The sequence below is a fragment of the Mytilus trossulus genome, chromosome 5 (assembly GCF_036588685.1).
Source record: "Mytilus trossulus isolate FHL-02 chromosome 5, PNRI_Mtr1.1.1.hap1, whole genome shotgun sequence".
NCBI classification, from domain to species: domain Eukaryota; kingdom Metazoa; phylum Mollusca; class Bivalvia; order Mytilida; family Mytilidae; genus Mytilus; species Mytilus trossulus.
Genome location: NC_086377.1, coordinates 4,835,297 through 4,859,032, shown reverse-complemented (window position 1 = coordinate 4,859,032; position 23,736 = coordinate 4,835,297). Strand labels below are relative to the sequence as shown.

The 23,736-nt window shown below is 33.4% G+C and overlaps 1 protein-coding gene across 5 annotated transcripts; it reads right to left on the bottom strand.

Annotated features, from left to right (window-relative positions):
- Nucleotides 1-4,082: 4,082 nt before the first annotated feature.
- LOC134718472 (uncharacterized) lies at nt 4,083-23,208 on the bottom strand. Of its 5 annotated transcripts, none has more exons than XM_063581016.1 (4): nt 23,039-23,208; nt 11,543-11,726; nt 7,521-8,477; nt 4,083-6,427 (listed from the first exon to the last, which is right to left on the bottom strand). In XM_063581016.1, exons 1-4 carry the CDS (start codon nt 23,043-23,045, stop codon nt 6,406-6,408), a joined length of 1,170 nt encoding a protein of 389 aa, XP_063437086.1. In that variant the 5' UTR covers nt 23,046-23,208; the 3' UTR covers nt 4,083-6,405. The 5 variants fall into 5 exon arrangements, with proteins under 5 accessions (XP_063437086.1, XP_063437085.1, XP_063437089.1 ...); XM_063581015.1 differs by lacking the exon at nt 23,039-23,208 and adding an exon at nt 15,870-16,161; XM_063581019.1 differs by lacking the exon at nt 23,039-23,208 and adding an exon at nt 12,160-12,296.
- Nucleotides 23,209-23,736: the final 528 nt, after the last annotated feature.

Sequence of the window (23,736 nt, the reverse complement as noted above, 5' to 3'; positions counted from 1 at the left end):
GCATTGTTGTATTTGTTTGTGATATATTTTTTTGTCTTGTGGTGATTAGGACTATAACACGATGTTGACTTCTGTATCCCCTGTTTTTGACATGTTAACGAATCATGACTTTTACACATCGGTGTCTTTAAAATGGAATTTTATGCGACTGTCATACAGACGAGAGGTTTAGATATATGAAAGTTTGCTCCACCATTTTCTACATAATTATATGAAAATGCCTGTACCAAGTCAGGAATATGACAGTTGTTATCCATGTATCTGTTTTATGTGTTTGAGCTTTTGAATTTGTCATTTGACTGAGGACATCCTTTTTTAATTTCACTCGGAGTTTCGCATTTTTTGTGATTTATCCTTTACAGACTTCGTTGCAATTGTGTGGTCCAAAACAGTACCTAGTCAAAATATAGCTATGACCCCGCATTGTTGTTTACAGAGCAACTGTTGTGATATGGATGGCTGCATATATACAACTCGTCTAAACATCAACCCAACAATGTTAGATCTGTAAATTTGCTTTTGCAAATTTTTGGTTCTTCCCTCGCCGGGATTCGAACCCATGGTACTGTGATATCGTGACACCAAATCGCCTGCACTGCAGCCGTCCCGCTACTACAGTACATGATATATAAGGCATGAAGATGTTATTGTTACAGATCAGCTAAATTATCTATAGTAAAGGATCCTACAAATTAATGTAAGATACAGTCACAGAAAATAATTATATTCATAAGTACGTCTGAGTCAGTGACAACCCTACAACAGATCATTGATGGCGATCCGATGGATACATCTGTTATAGGGTTGTCACTGACTCAGACGTACTTATATATATATACAACTCGTCTAAACATCAACCAACTATGTTAGATCTGTAAATTTGCTTTCGCAAATTTTTGGTTCTTTCCTCGCCAGGATTCGAACCCATGCTACTGTGATATCGTGACACCAAATCGACTGCACTGCAGCCGTCCCGCTAGACCACACGACCACCTGGGCTATATATATATATTTAATCTATAGTTTTACTTTAATTGTTTTCTACAAACAAGGAGGTATAGTAACAGCATTAACGGTACCATTTGTTCTGCACCAGGCATTTCGACAATACATATCTCTTCAGTGATGCTCGTGGCCAAAATATGTAAAATCCAAAGCTTATATAAAAGATGAAGAGCTATAATCCGAAGGTTCAAAAATGTGTAGCCAAATCCGTGAACGGAATCAGAGCTTTGCATGAGGGAGATACATTCCTTGATATATAATAATTTTTAACATTTTGAAACAGCAAATTTGATAGCACAAAAAATCCGTATTTTCATGCCAGTACCTGAGTACTAGCTACTGGGCTGGTGATACCCCGGGGACTAACAGTCCATTAGCAGAGGCATTGATCCAGTGGTAGTAATAACATTAACGATACAATTTTTCTGCACCATATCCGCATTTCGACAATACACGTCTCTTCAGTGATTATGTTACGATTGCCAACTATCAACAACAGATACAATGTTCGGCGTCCACAAAACCAGTTTAACCCCATTACATAATAATCACCTCTGTCAGACAGAGGGCTGTCATAGATATGTCTTTGTGTAGTTTTACATTTAGTTTTCCACACTATATGAACAGACATTGTCCTGCACAGCTAGATATAGTATTCCTTTTTTAATTTGTTTTGTCCGAGACAGCTTCTATTTTTAATTTGAGCCTTTTCACTTATTCCTTACGGATCATTACAAGTATATTTCATATTTGTAAATTTGTAAGCATTGATATTGCAAAATGTGTGTTGTCAGTGATCCCCTGCTTTCCAACACGATTATGTTTGAATAACTAGAACAGATTTAATGCAAAACAAAACAAAACAAAACAAAACAAAACAAACAAACCCGCTGTATTTGTTTGCACCTGTCATAAGTAAGGAACCTGATGTTCAGTGGTTGTCGTTTGTTGATGTGGTTCATAAGTGTTTTTCGTTTGTTGATGTGGTTCATAAGTGTTTTTCGTTTGTTAATGTGGCTCATATAAAGTGTTAATCGTATCTTTTTTTATGGATTAAACCGTTGTTTTTTTTTGTTTCAATGGTTTTCTGCTTGTCATTTTTTCGCCCTCAATAACTTGCTGTTCGGAATGAGTCTGGACTCAATGTTGAAAGCCGTACTTTGATCTATAATGGTTATCTTTTACAAATTGTGACTCGACACTCATTACACATCTTCTCATATCTATCTTAAAACTTCTAGCAAACTTCTTGAGGAGCCTGTATTTCAGTGATTGTCGTTTAGTTATGTGTAACATATTTGTTTTTCGTTATTTTTTTACATAAATAAGGCCGTTAGATTTCTCATTTGAATTGTTTTACATTGTCTTATCGGGGCGTTTTATAGCTGACTATACGGTATGGGCTTTGCTCCATTGTTGAAGGCCGTACGGTGACCTATAGTTGTTAATGTCTGTGTCAGTTTGGTCTTTTGTGGATAGTTGTATCATTGGCAATCATACCACATCTTCTTTTTTATATTCATTAATTATTCCATTCAGTTATGAGAGTTTGGATGGTTTCATATATCCATGCATGCCTTCTTTAATTATATGCCGTTTTCTTTGTTCTTAATTTGTATTGTGCTATCTATTTTCCATTCTTTATATTTTTACCATACCACTAACTCAAATGTCAATTAGCCCCAATAAACTCATTGATAGAAATCCATCCAGTCTCTCAACTTTCTCTTGTATAATATAGTTATATTTTTTATGCCCCACCTACGATAGTAGAGGGTCATTATGTTTTCTGGTCTGTGCCTCCGTTCGTCTGTCTGTGCGTCCGTTAGTCCGTCTGTGCGTCCGTTCGCTTCAGGTTATGGTTTTTGGTCAAGGTAGTTTTTGAAGAAGTTGAAGTCTTATCAACTTGAAACTTAGTACACATGTTCCCTATGATATGATCTTTCTAATTTTAATTCCAAATTAACGTTTTGACCCCAATTTCAAGGTCCACTGAACTTAGAAAATGATAGTATGAGTGGGGCATCCGTGTACTTGGGACACATTTTTGTTTTCTATAGTTGGCGTGTTGTGGTTCTCTATTTATTTGGTGTTGTTCTGTAAACAAAAGATTTGTGAGTTTTTCTATAGTCCGTGGTAAAACTATAAATATATATCAACGTTCGGTCTTTCACAATGAGCAAGTGTATTTATGCAATCGTATTGTAATTTGAACAATACAGTGTCAATAGAATTGTTTTATTAAAGAAGCACTGAGACAAAATGTCTGGCAAAATACAAATTATATAAAACAGTAATATGAAATGGCTTTGTGGATGACAGATTGAAATGGTTCCATTTTTGAGATTTCAATCAAGTGTAAGGAAACAACCAGTCTACATAGAAAGGGGCGGGTTTTTTTTCTATAAAAGATCTATTCCCATTTCTTATTTAAAAATGAAATGTGTTGATCTGACCTTTAGAGAAGGGTTTGATTGAGTATATTTGCCTTTAAATTAAAAGTTCTTTTAAAATACAATTCGAGAACTGAAAAAATGAATGTTTGTTGAGTAAAAATTAATTTGTATTATCATTTCAGAGAATTATAATAACTATACCCCTTTTTTAAAGTTAGTTGGTTCAAGGATTTCTATACAAATCCTTGGTTGGTTGTTTCCTGACTAAACAAACAGAATTAAATCACATATCAAATTTCATATAATAACAGAAACATAAATATCAGAAACAGATAATATAACTTATCTAATAGCTAATATAACTTATCTTATAGCTAAATAATGCAACATTAATATTAACTATAGACTACACAATATATAGCAACATCATTTATATATATATATCTACACACTTAACTTATTGTCTAATACTGATAGAATATAATCATGTGATCCACGTCAAGTTGTTAAGACAAAATAATTAGTTAATAATAAAAAAAATACAATCAGGGTGTTAAGATGCAATCAAGAATTTATTGTTTTAATTGTATTGAATTATACTTGAATGTCTTCTGTTAAAAAGTTTTAAATATTCCTATCTTAAACAGCCGCTGCCCTATTGATTGATTGTTGCTTTACGTCAACTTAATACAAAAATATAAAATAGAAGATGTGGTATGATTGCTAATGAGACAACTATCCACAAAAGACCAAAATAACACAGACATTAACAACAAAAAGGCTATATCGCGGCGAGCCCTATAGAAATGTACCTTTCAAAACATCATGAACGTTTCGGTGGGTTGGGTTGTCTTCATCTCTATTCTTCATACGAACCTCCTCATGTTTTTTTTGATTATGTGATTACTATGCCGTTTGTAGAGTGATTACTTGATTACCAGACAACTACTTAATGATTGAGTGATTACTTGATTACCAGAAAATATACTTCATGATTGAGTGATTACTTGATTACCAGAAAATATACTTCATGATTGAGTGATTACTTGATTACCAGAAAATATACTTCATGGTAGAGTGATTACTTGATAACAAGAAAATATAATTCATGATTAAGTGATTACTTGATTACCAGAAAATATACTTCATGATAGAGTGATTACTTGATCACCAGAAAATATACTTGATGATAGAGTGATTACTTGATTACCAGAAAATATACTTCATGATTGAGTGATTATTTGATAATCTAGGACTATATTTTTGATTTTTTTATTAACTTGTTTAAACAAATAGTTAATGATTATGTGATTATATTGGCAAATCATTTGTGATTATGTGATTACTTGGACACCCCCATGAGGGGCCTCTCATAACAACAAGACGTGGATCCATATAAATAAGGTTATTAATAATACTGACATGGCTTCAATGTAAATATCATTGACTAGATACTTGTATGTTTATTTGAGAATTGAACGCTGCGCCGAAGCGCTTCATTCAAAAAATGTGCGCACGATCAACGCTTTTACAACCCTATAAAGTTACAAAAAGAAGCATGCAAAACTTATAATTACACTTTTTAGCTAGAATCTTGAAAACACGAATTTTATATTTGTTTTAGTTAATAATTCACCTGTGCACTTTATTGTGGGACCTCGTGTTATCATGAATGATAAGTTTTATTGAGTATTGCAATTGCTTCAGGAATAATACGTGAAGTGCAGTTAGCCAATCAGAATAACGTAGTATAATGAAACATATACATCTAATGTAATTATATTGCTCACTGAGTCTGTATATTCTAACTGTAGTCTCGCAGTAATTTTATCTTAAAATTAAACAAAAATAAAAGATTTGTTATCAATTCAAACTAAAGTCTTTCGTTTTCGTTTACAGAAATTTCGTCTTTATTTTACATTTCCCCAAAACTACGACTTTAGATCAAGTTTAAAATTTCATTAAAATAAATTTTGACTACATTTGTAATTACCCAAAATCTACCACGTTCAATCTCATTTAAAAAAAAATAGAAAAAAAATGTTTGATTAGATAACTTATTACCCAAAACCTACAACTCTCCATGGAACTAGTAAAAAATAATACAAGTGAATTGCATTTGACAAGATGAGAATTTCCTACAAAATATTACTATAGCAACTTAGGCCTTAAAAACATTGATAATTTAAAAAAGAGAACCGATGGCTTTCTCCTTTCGGCACACTCTTACTATGCTTGTAAGATAAAAACATAAAAAAAAATACATATTGATCAGTTATATACAATCAGCACCATTTAATCAGTATCGCTCAGTCTCTCCTACGCTCGCCGAATCATACCTTACCATTCACCATAATTATAATGTATAGAACAACTAACTTTAATAAAAATGGTATAATCTGTTACCATAAAATTTATAACAGATAATTTCAGACTCTAAAGCATTCTAAGCTGACATGTTTTCTATTGAACGGGAGATAATCCAAGTTGAATTATTTTCAATTGGCCAACTATACGGCCTTCAACAATGAGACACATACATACGATATAGTGTAGGATGTTTTGGATGAAGAATGCAAAAGCAATGAATTAGGAAAGAAAACAGCATCACATACATTTCCCGGCACACACACACACACAACACACATTCACACATCGTTGGCACATACATGGTTATAATTTTCTCTTATATCTCTTCTCTGATACTTTTACTGTCTTCACACACATAATATATCAATTACTGGCAAGATTGTACACAAAAGTTTTGCATTTAGTAGCCTAAACCATAAGCTTACTCTAGCATATTACACATTTGTTCAGCCACAAACAACATTGAAATATAAAAACACAATTGCACTACGTTTTAAGGCACTATAGCAATATCTGAACACATGTATTTGAGTATTGTGTCATAGTCTCGGCACCATTCGGAATTCTTTGGCACTAATGGCGTCCCTGGTGTTATGCGTACGCATCACACGTAAGTCACATGATACGGTCGTTGTCAGAAATAATCATATTCAAGCCTGAAAAGGAAAGAAAATATCTAATTAACATATGATTTTTTTTTGTTGTTCAAATTCTATAAGCCACTAAAAGGGTTTTAATCATTCATGACTATAGTCACACATCCGGTGGTAAAAGAGTAATACATATATCATTTAATATTGCATTGAATTTAATTAAGGTTAACATGATTTACTACAAAAACGTATGCCAGACACACATTATATATTGAATTATACTGTAATATATGCTTTTAACCGTGCCGTGGTCAATATATATATTTTGAATACCAAAATTTGACGTTCGCGTACGTTTTCGTAAACCTTTCTACTATTTTATGCATGCAGGACAAGCATTTTTATATAGGCAAACATTTTTAGGAAGATTAAATTAAAGTAAGTATAATGTTATGATACAAAGTCAATGGTTCATGCAAATTGAGGAGATCAAAAAGCTGTTAATCCTAGGTTCTCTCTGCAGGTGCAATAAAGTGCTTTAAACCGCACTCTTAAGAGTAACATCCAATGTTTTACGGTTAGATTCAGGCGAGAGCGATACAATTATTAGTTGTCAAAGGTGTCCATACACGAACAGAAGACATGTATATACTGTTTTCATTGATTTGTATAACGAAGAAGCTTTTGCCAGTTACAACATCTCAGCATGCGACAAAAAACAACTTGAAAGTTGACAACATTGTAGATTTTGAGTAGACTATAGGACAACATATCAGGTCTGTTTAGGTAATGAAACTTAAAATTTAAACGGAATCTTAAAGCCATATATGTTTTCGGTAGCACGGACGACACCGGTTTAATGTAAGTTATCTGACAAAACATGTCCTGAATCGAATGAATAGGAATAAACAAGGGAGTATGTGCGTCACAAAAACAAAAAATCGGACTCAGAATCACAAATTGGATCATTTAGAATTTATGTGGGGATGAAGACAAAGAAACATAAATATTATCAACATACAAACAACAACCATGCAGCAGAAAAAAAATTAGTTAGAATAAAGGTCAGAATTGGGGACATGGTGCACAGTTTACTCAGTGAGTTCATTCAGAAAGTGACATGCGCATACAACATATATTTGGCATGCACTTGTACCTAACCATGGGCGCAGGTCGATCTGTTCGGGGTCTTCTCTGGTAGTATTCCCTACTTCGAAGATCTGCATTGCGGGTGTATGGTGGTGGACCGTCCTCGTCTAACAGACTCGGGGGAATATCACACCATATCCGTCGCCCAAGGCCTCCCGCAAGGTATGAGTAAACGCCCTCTTCGGGATCATAGGTGAAAGGTGGCGTCTCAATCTGAGCATTTCCCTGGCCAGGTGAAGCCGTTTGTACATCATGTCTGTGTATTCTATCCCGACTGCTATACAATCGAGTTGAGTTTGAATTGACTTCCGGCCCAAACAATGATCGTCTGCTAGCCATGGGACTCCTCACATCGTTAGGCTGTTCATAACAACTATGGGGTCGTTGTGCTCTATCAATCTGACTACTAGTAATATTCCCATGGTTTGAATTCATAACAGGGTTTCTGATTGGTTCGTTTCTTCCCATTACTCTTTGGTTAATTCGAGGACTTGAAATAGGGGTGCTAGTGAATATTTGACCGGACGTTAATGTATTTTGTGCATTGTGAGTTGATATGTGATGCCTATCTCTCTGAGCACGTGGGCTAATTACAGGAGAACATGAATTAACAATTGTTTGACCTGACCTTTCACCATTAATCGAGACAGTAGATGTTATATTACTAACCGGATATGACGAGGTAGTTGCCGTGGATACAGTCATAGCTGCCGATGAATAGCGTGGAATGCTGTGAGGTCTAGATGGCGTAGAAATGGCCACACTATATGGTGGTGGTTCTAGATTAGACGCCAGTGACGTTGCTGCCGGTGATATGGTTACATTACGTGAAGTTTCCGGACGTGGAGGACATGAAGCTTCGTCGCCCCTGACAACTGGAATCCATGTCCAAATCTCGTCGTAACTCGTGTAGCTTGGATTAACTCCGCCATTTGCACTTTCCAGTACTCTAAAAACACCAGGCCTGAAATAATACATTAAATATTTTTGTTATTGTCACAGAAACATAATGAAATACACAGATGAATGTGTTAACTGGACTTAACTTCTAGTGAGTTTTTTTTATGTAGATATAGACTTTACTGACAAAATGCGCGTTACATTAACTACAATACCAGTGACTTCATACCACAAAATTTGACAAGTTCTACTTTTAGATTTTGAATTATACATTTTCAAAGTTTGGTTTGTCATTAACAGTATAGAAGTTCTGCTTTTATTGTGTTTTCAGTCATAGATATATAAATAGGAAGATGTGGTATACAATATAAGTGCCAATGAAACAACTTCTCACAAGTGACCAAATGACACAGAAATTAACATATGTAGGTCACCGTTCGGCCATCAACAATGAGAAAAGCCCATGATGTCGCATAGTGAGCTGATACTATGTAGAGTATTTTTACCATATAAATTGTTGTTTTTCAATCCGTTATAGATTTAACATTTATTAAAACATATTGTTTTTATTTTAACTAGTAGTTATAGATTTTAATATTGAAACAAAACACATAATGTCAACCTGTGACACAAGTAATGTAATGCTTGACTGATCACAAGTGACGGTTATCAAAGACATCGTCGTTTACATACTCAGCATCTGCAAGTAACCTTGTGGGGTTCCGTCAAGGAGTAATAAAAACAATACGGCCTTAAACATGTTAAGTAATTTAATGAACAGATATGTCCACTTCAAAATGAACAACTTGCGAGTCAATGTCTCTGTAAAGTTTTTTTAAGGATAAAAAGTATTTTTTTAATAATTGGACACTTTCAAAGAGCAAATTTCTTTAAAAATACCCAAATATCTACTCGGAATTTTATTTAACTGTTTTAACTAGTTTATCTTTGATGATACGTAATTGTTCGTTTTACAGCGCTTGACTTTACCAATTTTCCAATGTCACAAAACATCGTAATTTCCAAGCTGCCGCTTAGGTCTTTTGATAAAAGTATAGAATGTTAGACTGCAAGAAAACGAAGGTTAAGCAATGAAGACCAAGGAGAGGGTTTAGATTTAGTATTATAGGTGTAGAACTACACGCATTATATGACAGTAACAAAGACTAAGAAATGAAATACAAGGAGAGAATTTTTCTTTTTAGCCTCGTTTTCGTATTAGCTTTGATAAATATAATGAACATCTCGAGATGGAATAGTATTGAATCGCAAAACGTTACAAACAATGGAACTCAAAGTGTTCAAATATCTGTAAGACAGACCAACCTTAATCATACTAGCGGGGCGAGCGGATTTGAAAATCAAATAAAAAATGATGTGAGTAAAGGCAGTTTTCCTATTAGAGTGTTACCTACTGTCAAAACTACTTACTCGTCAGATTTTGTAAATTATAGCGATCCTGGCGTCGACTATTTATTGAAGAAACTATTTAATTTTAGTAATGTCATGTTTGACTTGGGAGAATTAGAGAAAATCAAATTCGAAGAACTTTTAGATAAGTTACATAAACCTGTACCAAAAGGACGTTACCTTTCTGGACTTAGATATCCTAAAATACACTCAAACAAGAGTTGGCTACAATTCCAACGAAATATCCACCAGACGGCGTTATACGACCCAATGGAAACGGATATTGAAAATTTACTGAACGATATCACAAACCAACGTATTGTTAGGACAAAGTTAAAGAGTGGAGGGACTCAGATAAAACTTCTTATTTCATTTCATAACGGCGGAAGTGCATTATTTAAACCTATGAGGTTTGCAAGGGAGGTCGAAACAATCCCGGACCATTATTATTTCAGTGATTATGAACGCCACCATGCGGAAATAGCAGCATTTCATCTTGATTGGGTAATGGGATTTTACCGCGTTCCACCAACGGCAGGACGTACAATAAATATGACTTCTGAAATATTAAATGTCGCTGAGAGGAAATTGAAGAAGAAATTCTTTAAATCGCCAGTAGGTAATTTATGTTTCTATGGTGATTGTGATTATTACTGTGATTCAGAACATGCTATCTGCGGGAAACCTGATCTGATTGAAGGTTCGTTTGCTACATTTCTGCCATCTTTAGATGAGGCAGATAGGGTCACGTGGTTGAATCCATGGCGACGGTCATATAGCAAACATACAAAGGCATCATGGGAACGTAACAGTGATTATTGCGAGGGAGTTAAGCAGGAGGCAATATACAAAAACAACAGACGATTAATAGAACTCATTGATATGCATATTTTCGACTTTTTAATTGGAAATATGGACCGCCATCATTACGAAACATACAAAGAGTTCGGAAATAACACATTTTACGTACATTACGATAATGGCCGAGGATTTGGAAAGACTAAACATGATGAATTATCAATTTTAGCGCCATTATACCAATGTTGTCAAATAAGTTACGAAACATTTTTAAAACTAGTTAAGCTATATATTGGCCCTCAGCGATTAAGTGACATCATGCGGAAGTCACTCGCTAAAGACTCGTTAAACCCTATACTAATAGAACCTCATTTATTTGCTTTAGACCGGCGTGTCAACAAAATTTTAAAAGAAGTTAATAAATGTATCCGGAAGGGAAATCATATCCGGGATGTTATAATTCATTAACCCTATTAAGTGAATATTTTGAATAAGGCGATGGGCCTTATCTTGACATAAAATTAATTGCACCATAAGCACAATAAATAAGTTCAAGACACTAGTAAAAAATGTAGCCATGAAAAATAGCATAATGCAAGAAAGCGGTGGGAACTAAAACTTAATACATTGAAAACATTTAACTGTTTTTTGTTTGTCTTTTCAATATTTGTTACGTTGTATCACCTTATGAGAGAGATAGAAAGAAAGATGGGAAGAGAGAAAGAAAAAGAGAACGGAGAGAGAGATAGTATATCCATACCGTAAAAGATTAGAACGTCTTCTGCCTTTCTTGTTTGTCCTTAGTATACATGCCAACAGTATACTCATTGCTAGAGAGAGAGAGAGAGAGAGATAGAAAGAGAGAGAGGGAGAGAGAGAGACAGACATACAGACAGAGAGAGAGACATATTGTATCCATACCGTAAAGGATTAGAACGTCTTCTGCCTTTCTTGTTTGTCCTCAGTATACATGCCAACAGTATAATCAGTGCTATCAGTAATATTCCTCCCGAAATCCACAGAATCACGATCACCGTCTCAACCTGCATCTCCTTGTTTACAATAATGTCTGTTCCGTTGCTAGGCAACATTGTAGTGGTCAGTCCTACAAGATTTAATGATGCCATTTTCTTAATTAACTTTCTCACATAAATTGATGAATCAGCACAAATGAGAATATGAAATAATCTCAGCACATGTATCTTTATATCAATTAATAGACGGTAGATCTATCTACTGGTATTGAAGATTTGACGATATCTATACAGACATTATCAACGGAGCTGTAGTCATCGCAATAAATTGCTTTATGTTGTGTGTTTTTTTTAACTTTCGACGTTCGCTGTATTGACACAGTTAGAATATTCACTGTATGGTACCGTATTGTTTAGAAACCTGATAAACGATTTTTCTCAATGTAAAAAAAAAACCACAATGAATATCATTTTTCCTTCAAAATATCGAATTCTTGCTTTAGAAAATCCGAATGTTCAAATTTAACATTAGTAAAATGCACCCTCCCGCATCAAAATATGTACACTATGATTGGGTCCTTGGGAATTTGTACAAAAACAGATAAATTTCACATATCGTCTTGTCATCAAGTTTAAAATCGTATACACCCTCAATATCCTGAGGGGTCCAAGCGTTCGATCATCTGGAATTCGTCGGTCTTTATCTGTACCTTAATCGCTTTAAAATCATAATATTGCATAAGAGTTTATACATTGATAATAAATCAACATCAGACCAGTATTTTAGCCTCGAAACATTCAAATATTGTTATGAAAACCAGGCGAAATTAGCAAACTTATTAATAAGTTCAAATATATTTCAATGAAAAAATATTTATCTATTTATAGCAGTTTGATCTTATGACCATGATGACAGTTTAAACGGTTATAAATTATGAAGAGTTTGAAGGACTAATTTTGATATAGAAAATTATGTTCAAATTCTTTGATGATAAATTTGTAAACTAGTAAGAAAACACAAGTTTCAACTCCCTCAGGCAAATTTGATTTGACTATTTCTTTATAATACTATATAGCTTTTGACGTGTTAAATTTATGTATTTTAACAGCAATGTTTTTCAATTTTTGAGGTTTAAGGGTTTCTAATTAGATTTAAGAAGATGTGGAATAAGTGCCAACGAGATAATTCTCCATCAACGTCATTATTTATAAAAGTTAACCATTATACTAGTAGGTCAAAGGACGGTCTTCAACGCGGAGCCTTAGCTCACACCGAACAGCAAGCCATACAGGGTCCGATAAAAAAGACTAGTGTTTAACCATTTAAACGAGAAAACCAGAACGTAGCAAATGTGTTATATATCATAATACAGTACAGTTTTATATGGTCGCGTTTGAATTTATAATTTTAGAATCATCTGTACAATCCGCCATCTGTCACACTCCAGATGGATATCTTTACACATCTTTCCACAAATTGGACAGTCAATAAAATCTAATTAATATCCTAAATAGTTTTCACATTAAATTTATTAAGCACGCTTATTGCCATTAATAATATCAAACTAGACCACAATTTAGTTTAATCGTTGCTGAATATATAAGACTCGTAAAACAAAGATGAGCATTGCCTTTAACAACATATAAAAAGCTCGCAATGCTTGACATTTTTGGGGAACTATAAAATAGCAGTCTGAGTCTGTAAAAATATGGCAGATGGTTGAAAATATTCTCAATACTTTTTATGTGTGTGCCGTTTTAACCTTTAATGTGCAAATTCACAAGAACAAAATATAAAACTTCAATCAATAGCTGTTTTTATTCATTATTTGTGAGCAACAGAGCTTCAACGTTTTATATATGATATATATCATACGTATTCTGTGACTCAAAAGCTCCTCAAATCTCTTATTATTTCTTATTCCATGAATTGTTGATTTTAATTTTGGAAGCAAAAAACATTTATTGTTCATCACAAAAACACAAAATAAGGTACATTCTTATGACCAAAAATGCGTCTTATATAACCTCCTTTAAAAATAATTCAAACGAGAAAACTAACGGACTAATTTATATACATGTTATCAAAAATCAAATATGCACAGATTCCCTACTTTTTTTAAAAACTTGTTCGAACTTATTTTTTGAAGGTTGTAAAAATATTTACATGTATCTTAACCTTGATATGTCCTGGGTAACGTATCTTTGTCGATCTATAGGAAATCTATTTATTTATCGAACATCAATACACGTTCCCCACGTGTTACATCAGTAAATCCCTTTTACACAAATCAACATGATTACACAACATGTTAGCATACCCTAATGATTAGTGTATTTAATTATTAATGTAAATATTACACAACCACTAGACAGGTTTATCATATTGATAAGATATGTATATTTGTCACAGAAATTATAGCCTTTCCCTCCTCGAAATAATCACTCTGAAAAGCAAAACCTATAGTTTCAAATCATTTTTTCAAAAACAATCCCTTAAATTGCTGTGCTATGATCTTTTAAATTTGTCATAAGACTTTTTTTTAGATAATATTGTTGCAAGTAAATAACCCCCTTGGTGGATCGGGGTGATTCTTGGCGTTAACCCCCCCCCCCCCCCCCCCCCTCTCCGATTATTTGAGACGATCAATGCATTTGACAAAGCAAAGTTGGAACCCCCTTTCTCTTGAGTGGCTTGGGAATTGGGAACCCCTTTTATATATAGCTAGATCCCCCTAAGTGAACGCTTAGCTACCAACAATCAACCAATCTATGGTGAATTAAGTAGTGTACAATAACTTGAGCTAGTCTTCAGACATTATCAGAAAGAAAAATAATAAAATCACGAGGAAAATAAATTCAAATTATTTAAAGCTGTGTCTGTTTATGTAAAATTGACATTTTAAGTAAAAAAAATCAAAAGACAAATGAATGTAGAATGTAAGTACAGGACAGAATGAATAACTAGAACATGATAGTATATTCCTGTAAACACGAGTTGTATGGTTGTTTTCACACCTTGTTACAGTCGCAGTGTCGTCCTATTATGTCTTGGCTTGATTTATAAATCTCAGTAGTTTACATTCAGTAATCTGCTTTACACACGCAATGCAGATTTATTGCGTTTCTTATCCTATGGAATACCATTAACCATAAATGTAGCTTCATAAGCCCCTCCCCCTGGCATAATTGTTCGCCCTAAATTTGTCTTTCGAAATCAGCGGCAGTTTTGCGGATATGGTATACAATATACCGGTATAACAGTACAAAATATACCTAATTATACTGATAAATGATGTTAATAGATAGAAAAAGATGTGATATGAGTGAAAATTAGACAACACCCCATCAACAGTCACAATGTGTAAAACCATTTCACGTCAAAGAACGGTCTTCTACATGGAGCCTTGGTTCACAGTAAACAGCAAGCTATAATATTTATAACATACACGGTCAGACTTGATGTTGGGTAGTAACGAATCTGGAAGGTAAACGTTAGGCAATCCAATATACCACTAACGGCCGTTAATCAGAATAGGCAAGCCAATACGATTAACGCCATGCCAATTTTATTGAAACAGACATTTCTTCAGTCGCTCTAGGCTTAGATTTTAAGATTGACTTAAGATTACGTTATGGGTATGAAGGATATCTAATGCTTAACTCGAAGTATAAAATGTTATCAAAAATAAAGCAGATAAGAAACCTTTAATTATTCACTTTGTATTGTATATACTACGATAACAGTTCGCACATTAAGAAGTTAGAATAGTTCCAAAGTGAACATATAATCTTAATTTTGACATATTAGTATATAGATATAGGGAGATGTGGTGTGAGTGCAAATGAGACAACTCTCCATCCAAATAACAATTTTCAAAAAGTAAACCATTATAGGTCAATGTACGACCTTCAACACGGAGCCTTGGCTCACACCGAACAACAAGCTATAAAAGGCCTAAAAATTACTAGTGTAAAACCATTCAAACGGGAAAACCAACGGTCTTGTCTATATAAAAAAAAAATTATAGTCATTATGACTAAATGAAGACAATTGTTTCTCAAGAACCTCAGATATCCCGTCAAAATTGTTTCAAAGGAACGTCTTCTCCAAATAAAGTTATTACAATGAACTATCAGTTATAAAATATTCAGATTATAACAATGTACACGTAAACATAAACATGCGATTTAGGAATACTTCACTATACTATATAAGTCACAAGTCAATATTTTATATATAGTATACAATGAAGATAAAATTAAATTCTTACCCGTGAAAGATTTCATTTTTGTAATGTCACAAGCAGTCGTTGAAAAATACGAAAAATACGTCACAGTATAAACTCCTAACTATTGTACACACATCTTCTTCCTCTCGCAATTCAAATAATACTAATTCTAAAGAAGACCGTTTATTGATTTTATCATCTACCCGACTCACTCGCGGAAATATTACACGCCTCTAATAAGATAAACAACTTCTATTGTACCCAGCATGTCAACTGGCGGACGCTAATCGGATTTATTTGATGCAGATATGATAATTCGTGTGTTCCCTCTTGGGATCTTGTTAAACCGGAACAGAACCCGGTGGGAGATCCGGTGTTTAGACAGCCTTATCGGTGTAAGATGAGAACGAGTAATCTCAAAGGAGTGATGGTGCTTACAGGACACACATCAAAGCACTTATATTTGTAAATATACATGGTGTCTGCTTATAGATACTTTCTTTACATCCTATATTTAATTTCCGTCTCAAGGTTCTGCAATGTGATTGAAAACCCCGCTTAGACATCGACTTAAAACATCTTCATTTTTTGTATAACGGGGTTAAATGTTTTTAAATTTCCTAAAAATATATTTGTTTCAGAAAGGAAGAGTGAAGTTCACAAGGTGAAAAATAACTCGAATAGTTACACCGCCCGTTATGGTCTTTGTCCTCCAGACTGGATTATTCGGGTTAGGTGAAAAATAAATTCGTCATGGGGTATTTCCTGTACCTTAATTTTCCTCCGACAAAAAAATCATTGCTTGCAGAAGGGTTGCTTTGAGTATAAAGTAATATTAAACCGTAAGCCAATAATTTATTCTGACCCGAAGAATTATAATATACAGATATTAATTTACGTTTTTTTATTGAGTTGAGTCTGCCAATTGATATTTTATCGTGTGTATTTCTATGTTGTGATGTTATGCTATTGTTTCAGAAAAAAAGGGAGAAGGATTGAATCCATTAAAACGTTTAATCCCGCTGCAAATGTGTGCACCTGTCCTAAGTAAGGAGTCTGATGTACAGTAGTTGTCGTTTGTTTATGTGATATATACGTGTTTCTCGTTTCTCTCTTTTTTTTTTTATATATAGACAAGACCGTTGGTTTTCCCGTCTGAATGGTTTTACACTAGTAATTTTGGGGCCCTTTATAGTTTGTTGTTCGGTGTGAGCCAAGGCTCCGTGTTGAAGGTCGTACATTGACCTTTAATGGTTTACTCTTTTTTTTAAATTGTTATTTGGATGGAAAGTTGTCTCATTGGCACCCAAACTACATCTTCATATATCTAGATATCATCTACCATGCAATTATGGATTCCGTTAAAGTTTTAAAAGATGACTAAATTCATCTTCAAAGGAGTTAATTCACGTTTGGATAATTTCAAAACAAAAAATTGTAACAGGACTGAATTATTTTTCACATTCTGTTTCAGTTTTCTCATGTCAAACTTTTTATAAATTTTATTTCCTATTTGTGATTCTTACAGTTTTATTGTAAATTTTAATAAAGGAAAATCCTTACTTTTCCTTTATGGTTTTGGGAATAATTTTGAGGTTGTTCTAATTAATGAATCATCGTCAATTAAGTGACAAATAGAACAATTAATAATTTATAGCATAACCAAATAATAAAACTCTGCATGCAAACAATTTTTATCAAAAACTATAAAAGAACCCCTTAAATTTTATCATACAAAGTATTCTGACTAATAATTCTGTGTACAGATGGTCAAGTTTACGTGTCCTCTTCCGTCGTCGATTTAATTTTGTAATTATAATTCTCAGTAACATTTGTTTAACATGACGATGTTTGTCTTTTCATGTCTTCTTTGTTCTCCCTTTGTCTCTCTATCGATCCGCCATTATATCTAACATGGAGGCATATCAGTGGAAATTCAAACTCTAATATAATTACATTTTATAATAATTATTTCAAAAGGTCATCTTTTACATTGCTTTAAGCTGCATGTTTCGTGCTGGCACCATGGAATTGTTTGTCTTATACAAAGGGACGTGTTAAAATTGGTTTTCTATTTCAAAGATTAAGTTTGTAATACTGCCAGATGCTTAAAGCATGGAAGTCCATGTTTGTACAAATATTTTTTTAAATGAAAGACCAAGGGAATTGCTTAAACATTACATAGCTTTAATATTTCAAAGGGCCATTTTTAACATTGCTTTAAACCGAAGGTTTGTGCCGGCATTAACCAATTTAGTCGTTTGGTTTACGTTCAGTAGATAATATTACTAGCCGATTACTGTTAAGAAGAAAATGATAACTTATAAATGTAATAATTACATGGAAGTATAAAATTGATGATACTATAAACTTTTTATAAAGATGTTTAAAAATGAAAACATGGAAAGAAAAAAACAAGATATTGGTGTAAAAAAGAGGATAAAATAACAGATTATTCTTAGGTCGTTTGAGTTCCGTTCAGCAGAACATATTACAGGTCGATTTCTGTTTAGAAGAAACTAGAATACCAAATCATAACATTAAGGAATTATATTCAAAGTTTTTCTATGCACGTATTTCCTTCTTTTTATATATATATATATATCTTTATTTTCTTTACTAGTTCTGCATGTGCACAGTGTGCTATAATTTGCACGATCTGAATTACCTGTCAATCATATTTCATCTCTGTCATAATTATAATCAATTAATACAATATGATTACATAGTTAATATCCTATTATAATTGTGTCACGGGTAATCCGACATCACCCTTCAGAAGGCTTCTTCTCATTGTGATTGACAATAAACAGATATCTCTTTCTGATTGTAATCAAAGCCTTATAAATATCTCTACCTGTTGGAATACGATAAACATTTTACACCTGATCACACCTGTGCAGGTAACGGTATTTTATTATCACAGGTAAAATACGTTTCATTCATAATTTCTGATTAAGGTATGGAGGCTGTACCGGTATGCAACTTATTATCTGAGGGTCATTGATCATCATTATAACGGCGAAATTTTTCAATACACTAATGAACTTTAATTACGATTTTTTTAAAGTCGCATTTATTTTGTTCAATTCTTTGAAATATAAACTTTATTTCTGCAAAAAAGGAAATTGAACTTTTAAGTTCAACTCATTTGACATTAAAAAAGATACGAAAATCCAGCTACATTGTTGAGAGCTCACGCGACAGCCACGTGCGAGTTTCCAGCAGACGACAATGACATCATCTGTCCCTACACAATCGACATTTAAATTTTCATTGTTAAAGAAAAGTGGTCTTTGGCTCCATCGAATTCGCCAGATGTTAATTATACAGCCCGCTTAAATCGAACATGAATAACAACCAATTAGTTCTGACAATGAGGGCGGGAGATTAGACCATTATCAAGTGACAATTCTGATTCAGACGAAAAATCATCTATAATGGCATACTTAAAACTTTTGAGGACAAATTTACACATTTTATTGGTTTTTGAAAATCTGCGAAAAAAAGTTGTGCATCGTCTAGGTCATAGACTGTTATATTTTTTTGTTGGGGGAAAGGGGGGGGGTGAATTGGGGGTAGCTATTTCTTTCAAAATAAAGGTGCTATTCTACAAAATCTTAAAAGGAACTCAAACCAGGTGAAGCTCATATCAAATTTTGAATGTTTTTTTATTTTTTTCTCGGAACAAAACTACGTTCATAGAGTATAATCCTTCCACATCCAGTTATAGGTCGAATTTGGTTTAAATGAATGTTTGACTGGTGCTTAAACCCCAGCACATCCCTTTGAGTCGGTCGTGATATAAATGAATGTTGCCTTATGCTTAAACCCCAGCACATCCCTTTGAGTCGGTCGTGATATAAATGAATGTTGCCTTATGCTTAAACCCCAGCACATCCCTTTGAGTCGGTCGTGATATAAATGAATGTTGCCTTATGCTTAAACCCCAGCACATCCCTTTGAGTCGGTCGTGATATAAATGAATGTTGCCTTATGCTTAAACCCCAGCACATCCATTTGAGTCGGTCGTGATATAAATGAATGTTGCCTTATGCTTAAACCCCAGCACATCCCTTTGAGTCGGTCGTGATATAAATGAATGTTGCCTTATGCTTAAACCCCAGCACATCCCTTTGAGTCGGTCGTGATATAAATGAATGTTGCCTTATGCTTAAACCCCAGCACATCCCTTTGAGTCGGTCGTGATATAAATGAATGTTGACTTATGCTTAAACCCCAGCACATCCCTTTGAGTCGGTCGTGATATAAATGAATGTTGCCTTATGCTTAAACCCCAGCACAGCCTTTTGCGCATACCCGTTTTCAATACCCTTACCTCATAGTACTGAAACTAAACAAAAATAACATAGCGTGCATTATTTATCAATCATTTGTGACTTTTGTCATATCAAAGTTGTGCCTTTCTGACTTTAGTTTTGTACTTTAGTTTGGAAGTCCGGTACATAAATGAAACGACGCATACAAGTATAATAGTGTTTGTACATGCATTTTTGCAATGGAAAATCTAGTACTGTGAATTCCAGGTACATACGAGTGAGGGGTTTCACAAGATGGTTCTGAAAGAAGCTATTCCCCAAAAAAACTTAATTAAACAAAAAGGAGATATTACAATAATTTGTAGAACATTAGCTGGGGACATTTGTTATCAGATGTCGAAATTTACTTTACAAAGAAACCTTACAGCTTAATTGGTGGACAACATACTCCCCGTAACTGCAAAACAAACATTATGGCTTCTACATAATTGTAATTGCTAATAACGGGCCCGATAATAAGTTAGGGTTTCAACTAGAAAGCCATAAAAAAACAATCCTCCCCCTTATGAAACCCTACAATATTTTCTTATCATTTGATGATATTTAGAGTTCCCGTCCTTTTCTACCTAAGCTTTTTATAACATGAAATCTTTGTATTTATATAAAATAAAAATGCACGTTTAATTTATTGATTATCCCTCCCTTTTCACAATACTACGAATTACAAAAATGTATGTGACCTTTTTGTCCAGTCTATATTTAATTTTCTATGAAACCGTGAAACGATATTACAACTGGATTTAAGGTTTTTGTTTGTGGTTTTTGATATATGATATAAAATTGCAAACCAAATTAAAAATAGCTTTTTATCGCAATTTCCTATTGCTTACGCAAATTTTTCTCCAAATTATCCAACGATTTATCCTGTAACTTGATGCCCGTTTGACCTTTATTTTTCTATGTATCTCTCTTAGTACTTTGAAAAAAAAAGGAACAACTCCACATAACCGTCTCATAGTGGTCATACATATAAAAAAGATGTCAATCCCGCCATATTTTTACGTCCACTTGGTTCGAGGACACGATATGCATTTACTTCATCATCATAAATTCCCCAATCTGTCAATGTCCTTCAAATGACCTTTCGTGATAAAGTTCAAAATAAAAAACACGAAAAACATCACCAAAATGAGTCAATTTTTCTTCTTTTCATGGATACTACAAAATTTTATGTCAGTTTTGATTTAAATGTACAAAATACCGTGTCAATGATTTATAAACATAAATTAACAAAATATAAAAACCATAAAACACAGTGAAGACGCGGAAGGGTTAACTATTTCTTCTCAAGGTACAACATTTTATTGGACCCCGAGGGATAACAGGACATGTTAAACAAATAGAATGCATGGGGTCCATTATTGTGTGTGTAATCTTCATTTTATTGAAATTTTATGACTGTCGATAACAGATTATTATTTATTTTATTGCTGAGGGCAGTGTTTGTGACTTGTACTATTATAAATAGCACATAAGATTCATGTGATTCCAATAAGACAATACCTAATGAATATTTATAACGTATGAAAATGTATTAATATTCAATAAAAACAATTGCATTGCCGGAAGCTTGCTGTCAGATTTTTTTTCTTTAAGTCACTTGTAAATAGAAAAAAAAAACACAATTAAAAAATTCAGTTACAAGGAAAATCGTAATTTATTATTCGGTCAATTACGAGAATTCAAAGTCGTATAGAATTTAAAGTCGTATAGATTTCAAAGTCGTATAGATTTCAATATCTGCGGAAAATTCAAGTTATTTTGGTCAAACCAAAGACTCAAAATAGTACGTGGCAGTGCTGTCACATGGTTTTATGCTGATTCTTCTATAGGCACTTATTATATGACTGGTCGGTTCAAAAACAGGATAATGCATGTGTCTGGATTGGGCTAACATATTTACCAGGGTACTGTTTAATACATAGTGGCATGGCACGCTAAAATACGACTCAAAGTGTGCAATGACCCTTTTAAACACATTGACTAAAACCCATCTCTCCAAGGACGTATATATGCCTCCTAGATCTATCAATCCAACCAAACCAAAATTCATAGCAGTCATATCTCAACGAACACTTAACGATTTATTACATTTATGATATTTGTTTTAAATACATGATCGACTTAAACATAAATAAATAGCACTCTCTTTCTTGAAGCAGAGACATATCTGCATGAAGGTAATAGTGGATTCGATCAGTACTAAATTAATTCGGGGTAAAATGATGGACCATTATCACAATGTTTTGATTGAAAAAATAGAAATAAATAAAATTTCAATAAAAAAAACCCGTCTGATATCTTTAGTATAAGAAATACAGAAATTGATGTAATTCCCCAATACACAGTAATTATGGCTATCTCTAATAACAAAGGAATAATGAGGTTTATAAACTTGATGGAGACCAGCTGATCACCACGTATTGATGTCATCTTGTTTCTGTGGTAACATATTGTACAACTTTATAGTAAAATATTGACATTTATAGTAAAACATGTGTTGTACTATACATAAATGTCTTTAGGTTTTATCATTGGTGAAAATAATCGTAATATTAAGGAAAATATTAACATACAAATAATAAACTTGTGTTGCTAAAAGTATGCATTATGCTGAGGTCTAATGCATGCAGTTTAGTTGTTATGTAATTCTATTATCTACATATATAAAAGTTTGTGTGCATCGATTACACAATTCCTTTTTCTTCTTCTTTGAAATTAGGTGAAATTTCCTTCTCATCATAGATTGTCCTAACAGAAAATAGTATATGCATGCATAAAGAAAGGTCTTATTTACAAAATAAATCCTCCTAAAGTCACTTTACATTTTGTACTTTCTGGGGAAAAAATATTTAAAAAAATCAAACTTACTTTCCATATCTGCTGATCAACAATAAGTCAATAGATTTAAAATCCCAGAATTCTGAAATTGTTTAAAATCACATAAATTCTTGCTATAAATTGTACGATACGATCAAGAGTGATGAAGACCGACCATAAACCTCGTAATCTATCAATTACATGTGCTCATGTTTACATTGTTAGGTTAAATGACCCTTGACCTGTAACTTCATGCGGGCTTTTGATTGGTTTACTGTTACAACGCAACTGATGTAAAGAATATAGTCGCTTACAAAGATAAGAGGGAAACGTCTTACAAGAATAAGTAGCGTGTAACCGTCCATTTATCTTTTGCTTTTGCAGTAATTTTAAGAATTCAACATAGATATATACACTGTCCACAGGTCGGAATGCAGTTTTTGATTAAATATTTTTCTTAATCACAACACATATCAAATTTAAAACTGTCAAATTAAAAGTGGGAAATTTGAGATAAAGGCGGAACCAGAACTTTTGATTAGGAAGAAGGGTTAACATATCTAAAAGGGTGGCTCTGCCATCATGCTTCATTGATTCCCTATATAATCCACCAAATTTTTGGGGCTGGATCCGCCTATGTAAATATATGCAGTTGTTAATTTCTGTGTCATTTGGTCTCTTGTGGAGAGTTGTCTCATTGGCAATCATACCACATCTTTCTTTTTCGTTATATCAAAATATATTAAACA

Coding starts and splice junctions, on each gene's coding strand:
- LOC134718472 (XM_063581014.1), bottom strand. CDS start 11,748: ATGGCATCATTAAATCTTGTAGGACTGACCACTACAATGTTGCCTAGC. Junction 8,478..11,542: donor AGACGTTCTAATCCTTTACG/GTATGGATACAA, acceptor GTATTATTTCAG/GCCTGGTGTTTTTAGAGTAC. Junction 6,428..7,520: donor CGACCTGCGCCCATGGTTAG/GTACAAGTGCAT, acceptor TTTCCTTTTCAG/GCTTGAATATGATTATTTCT.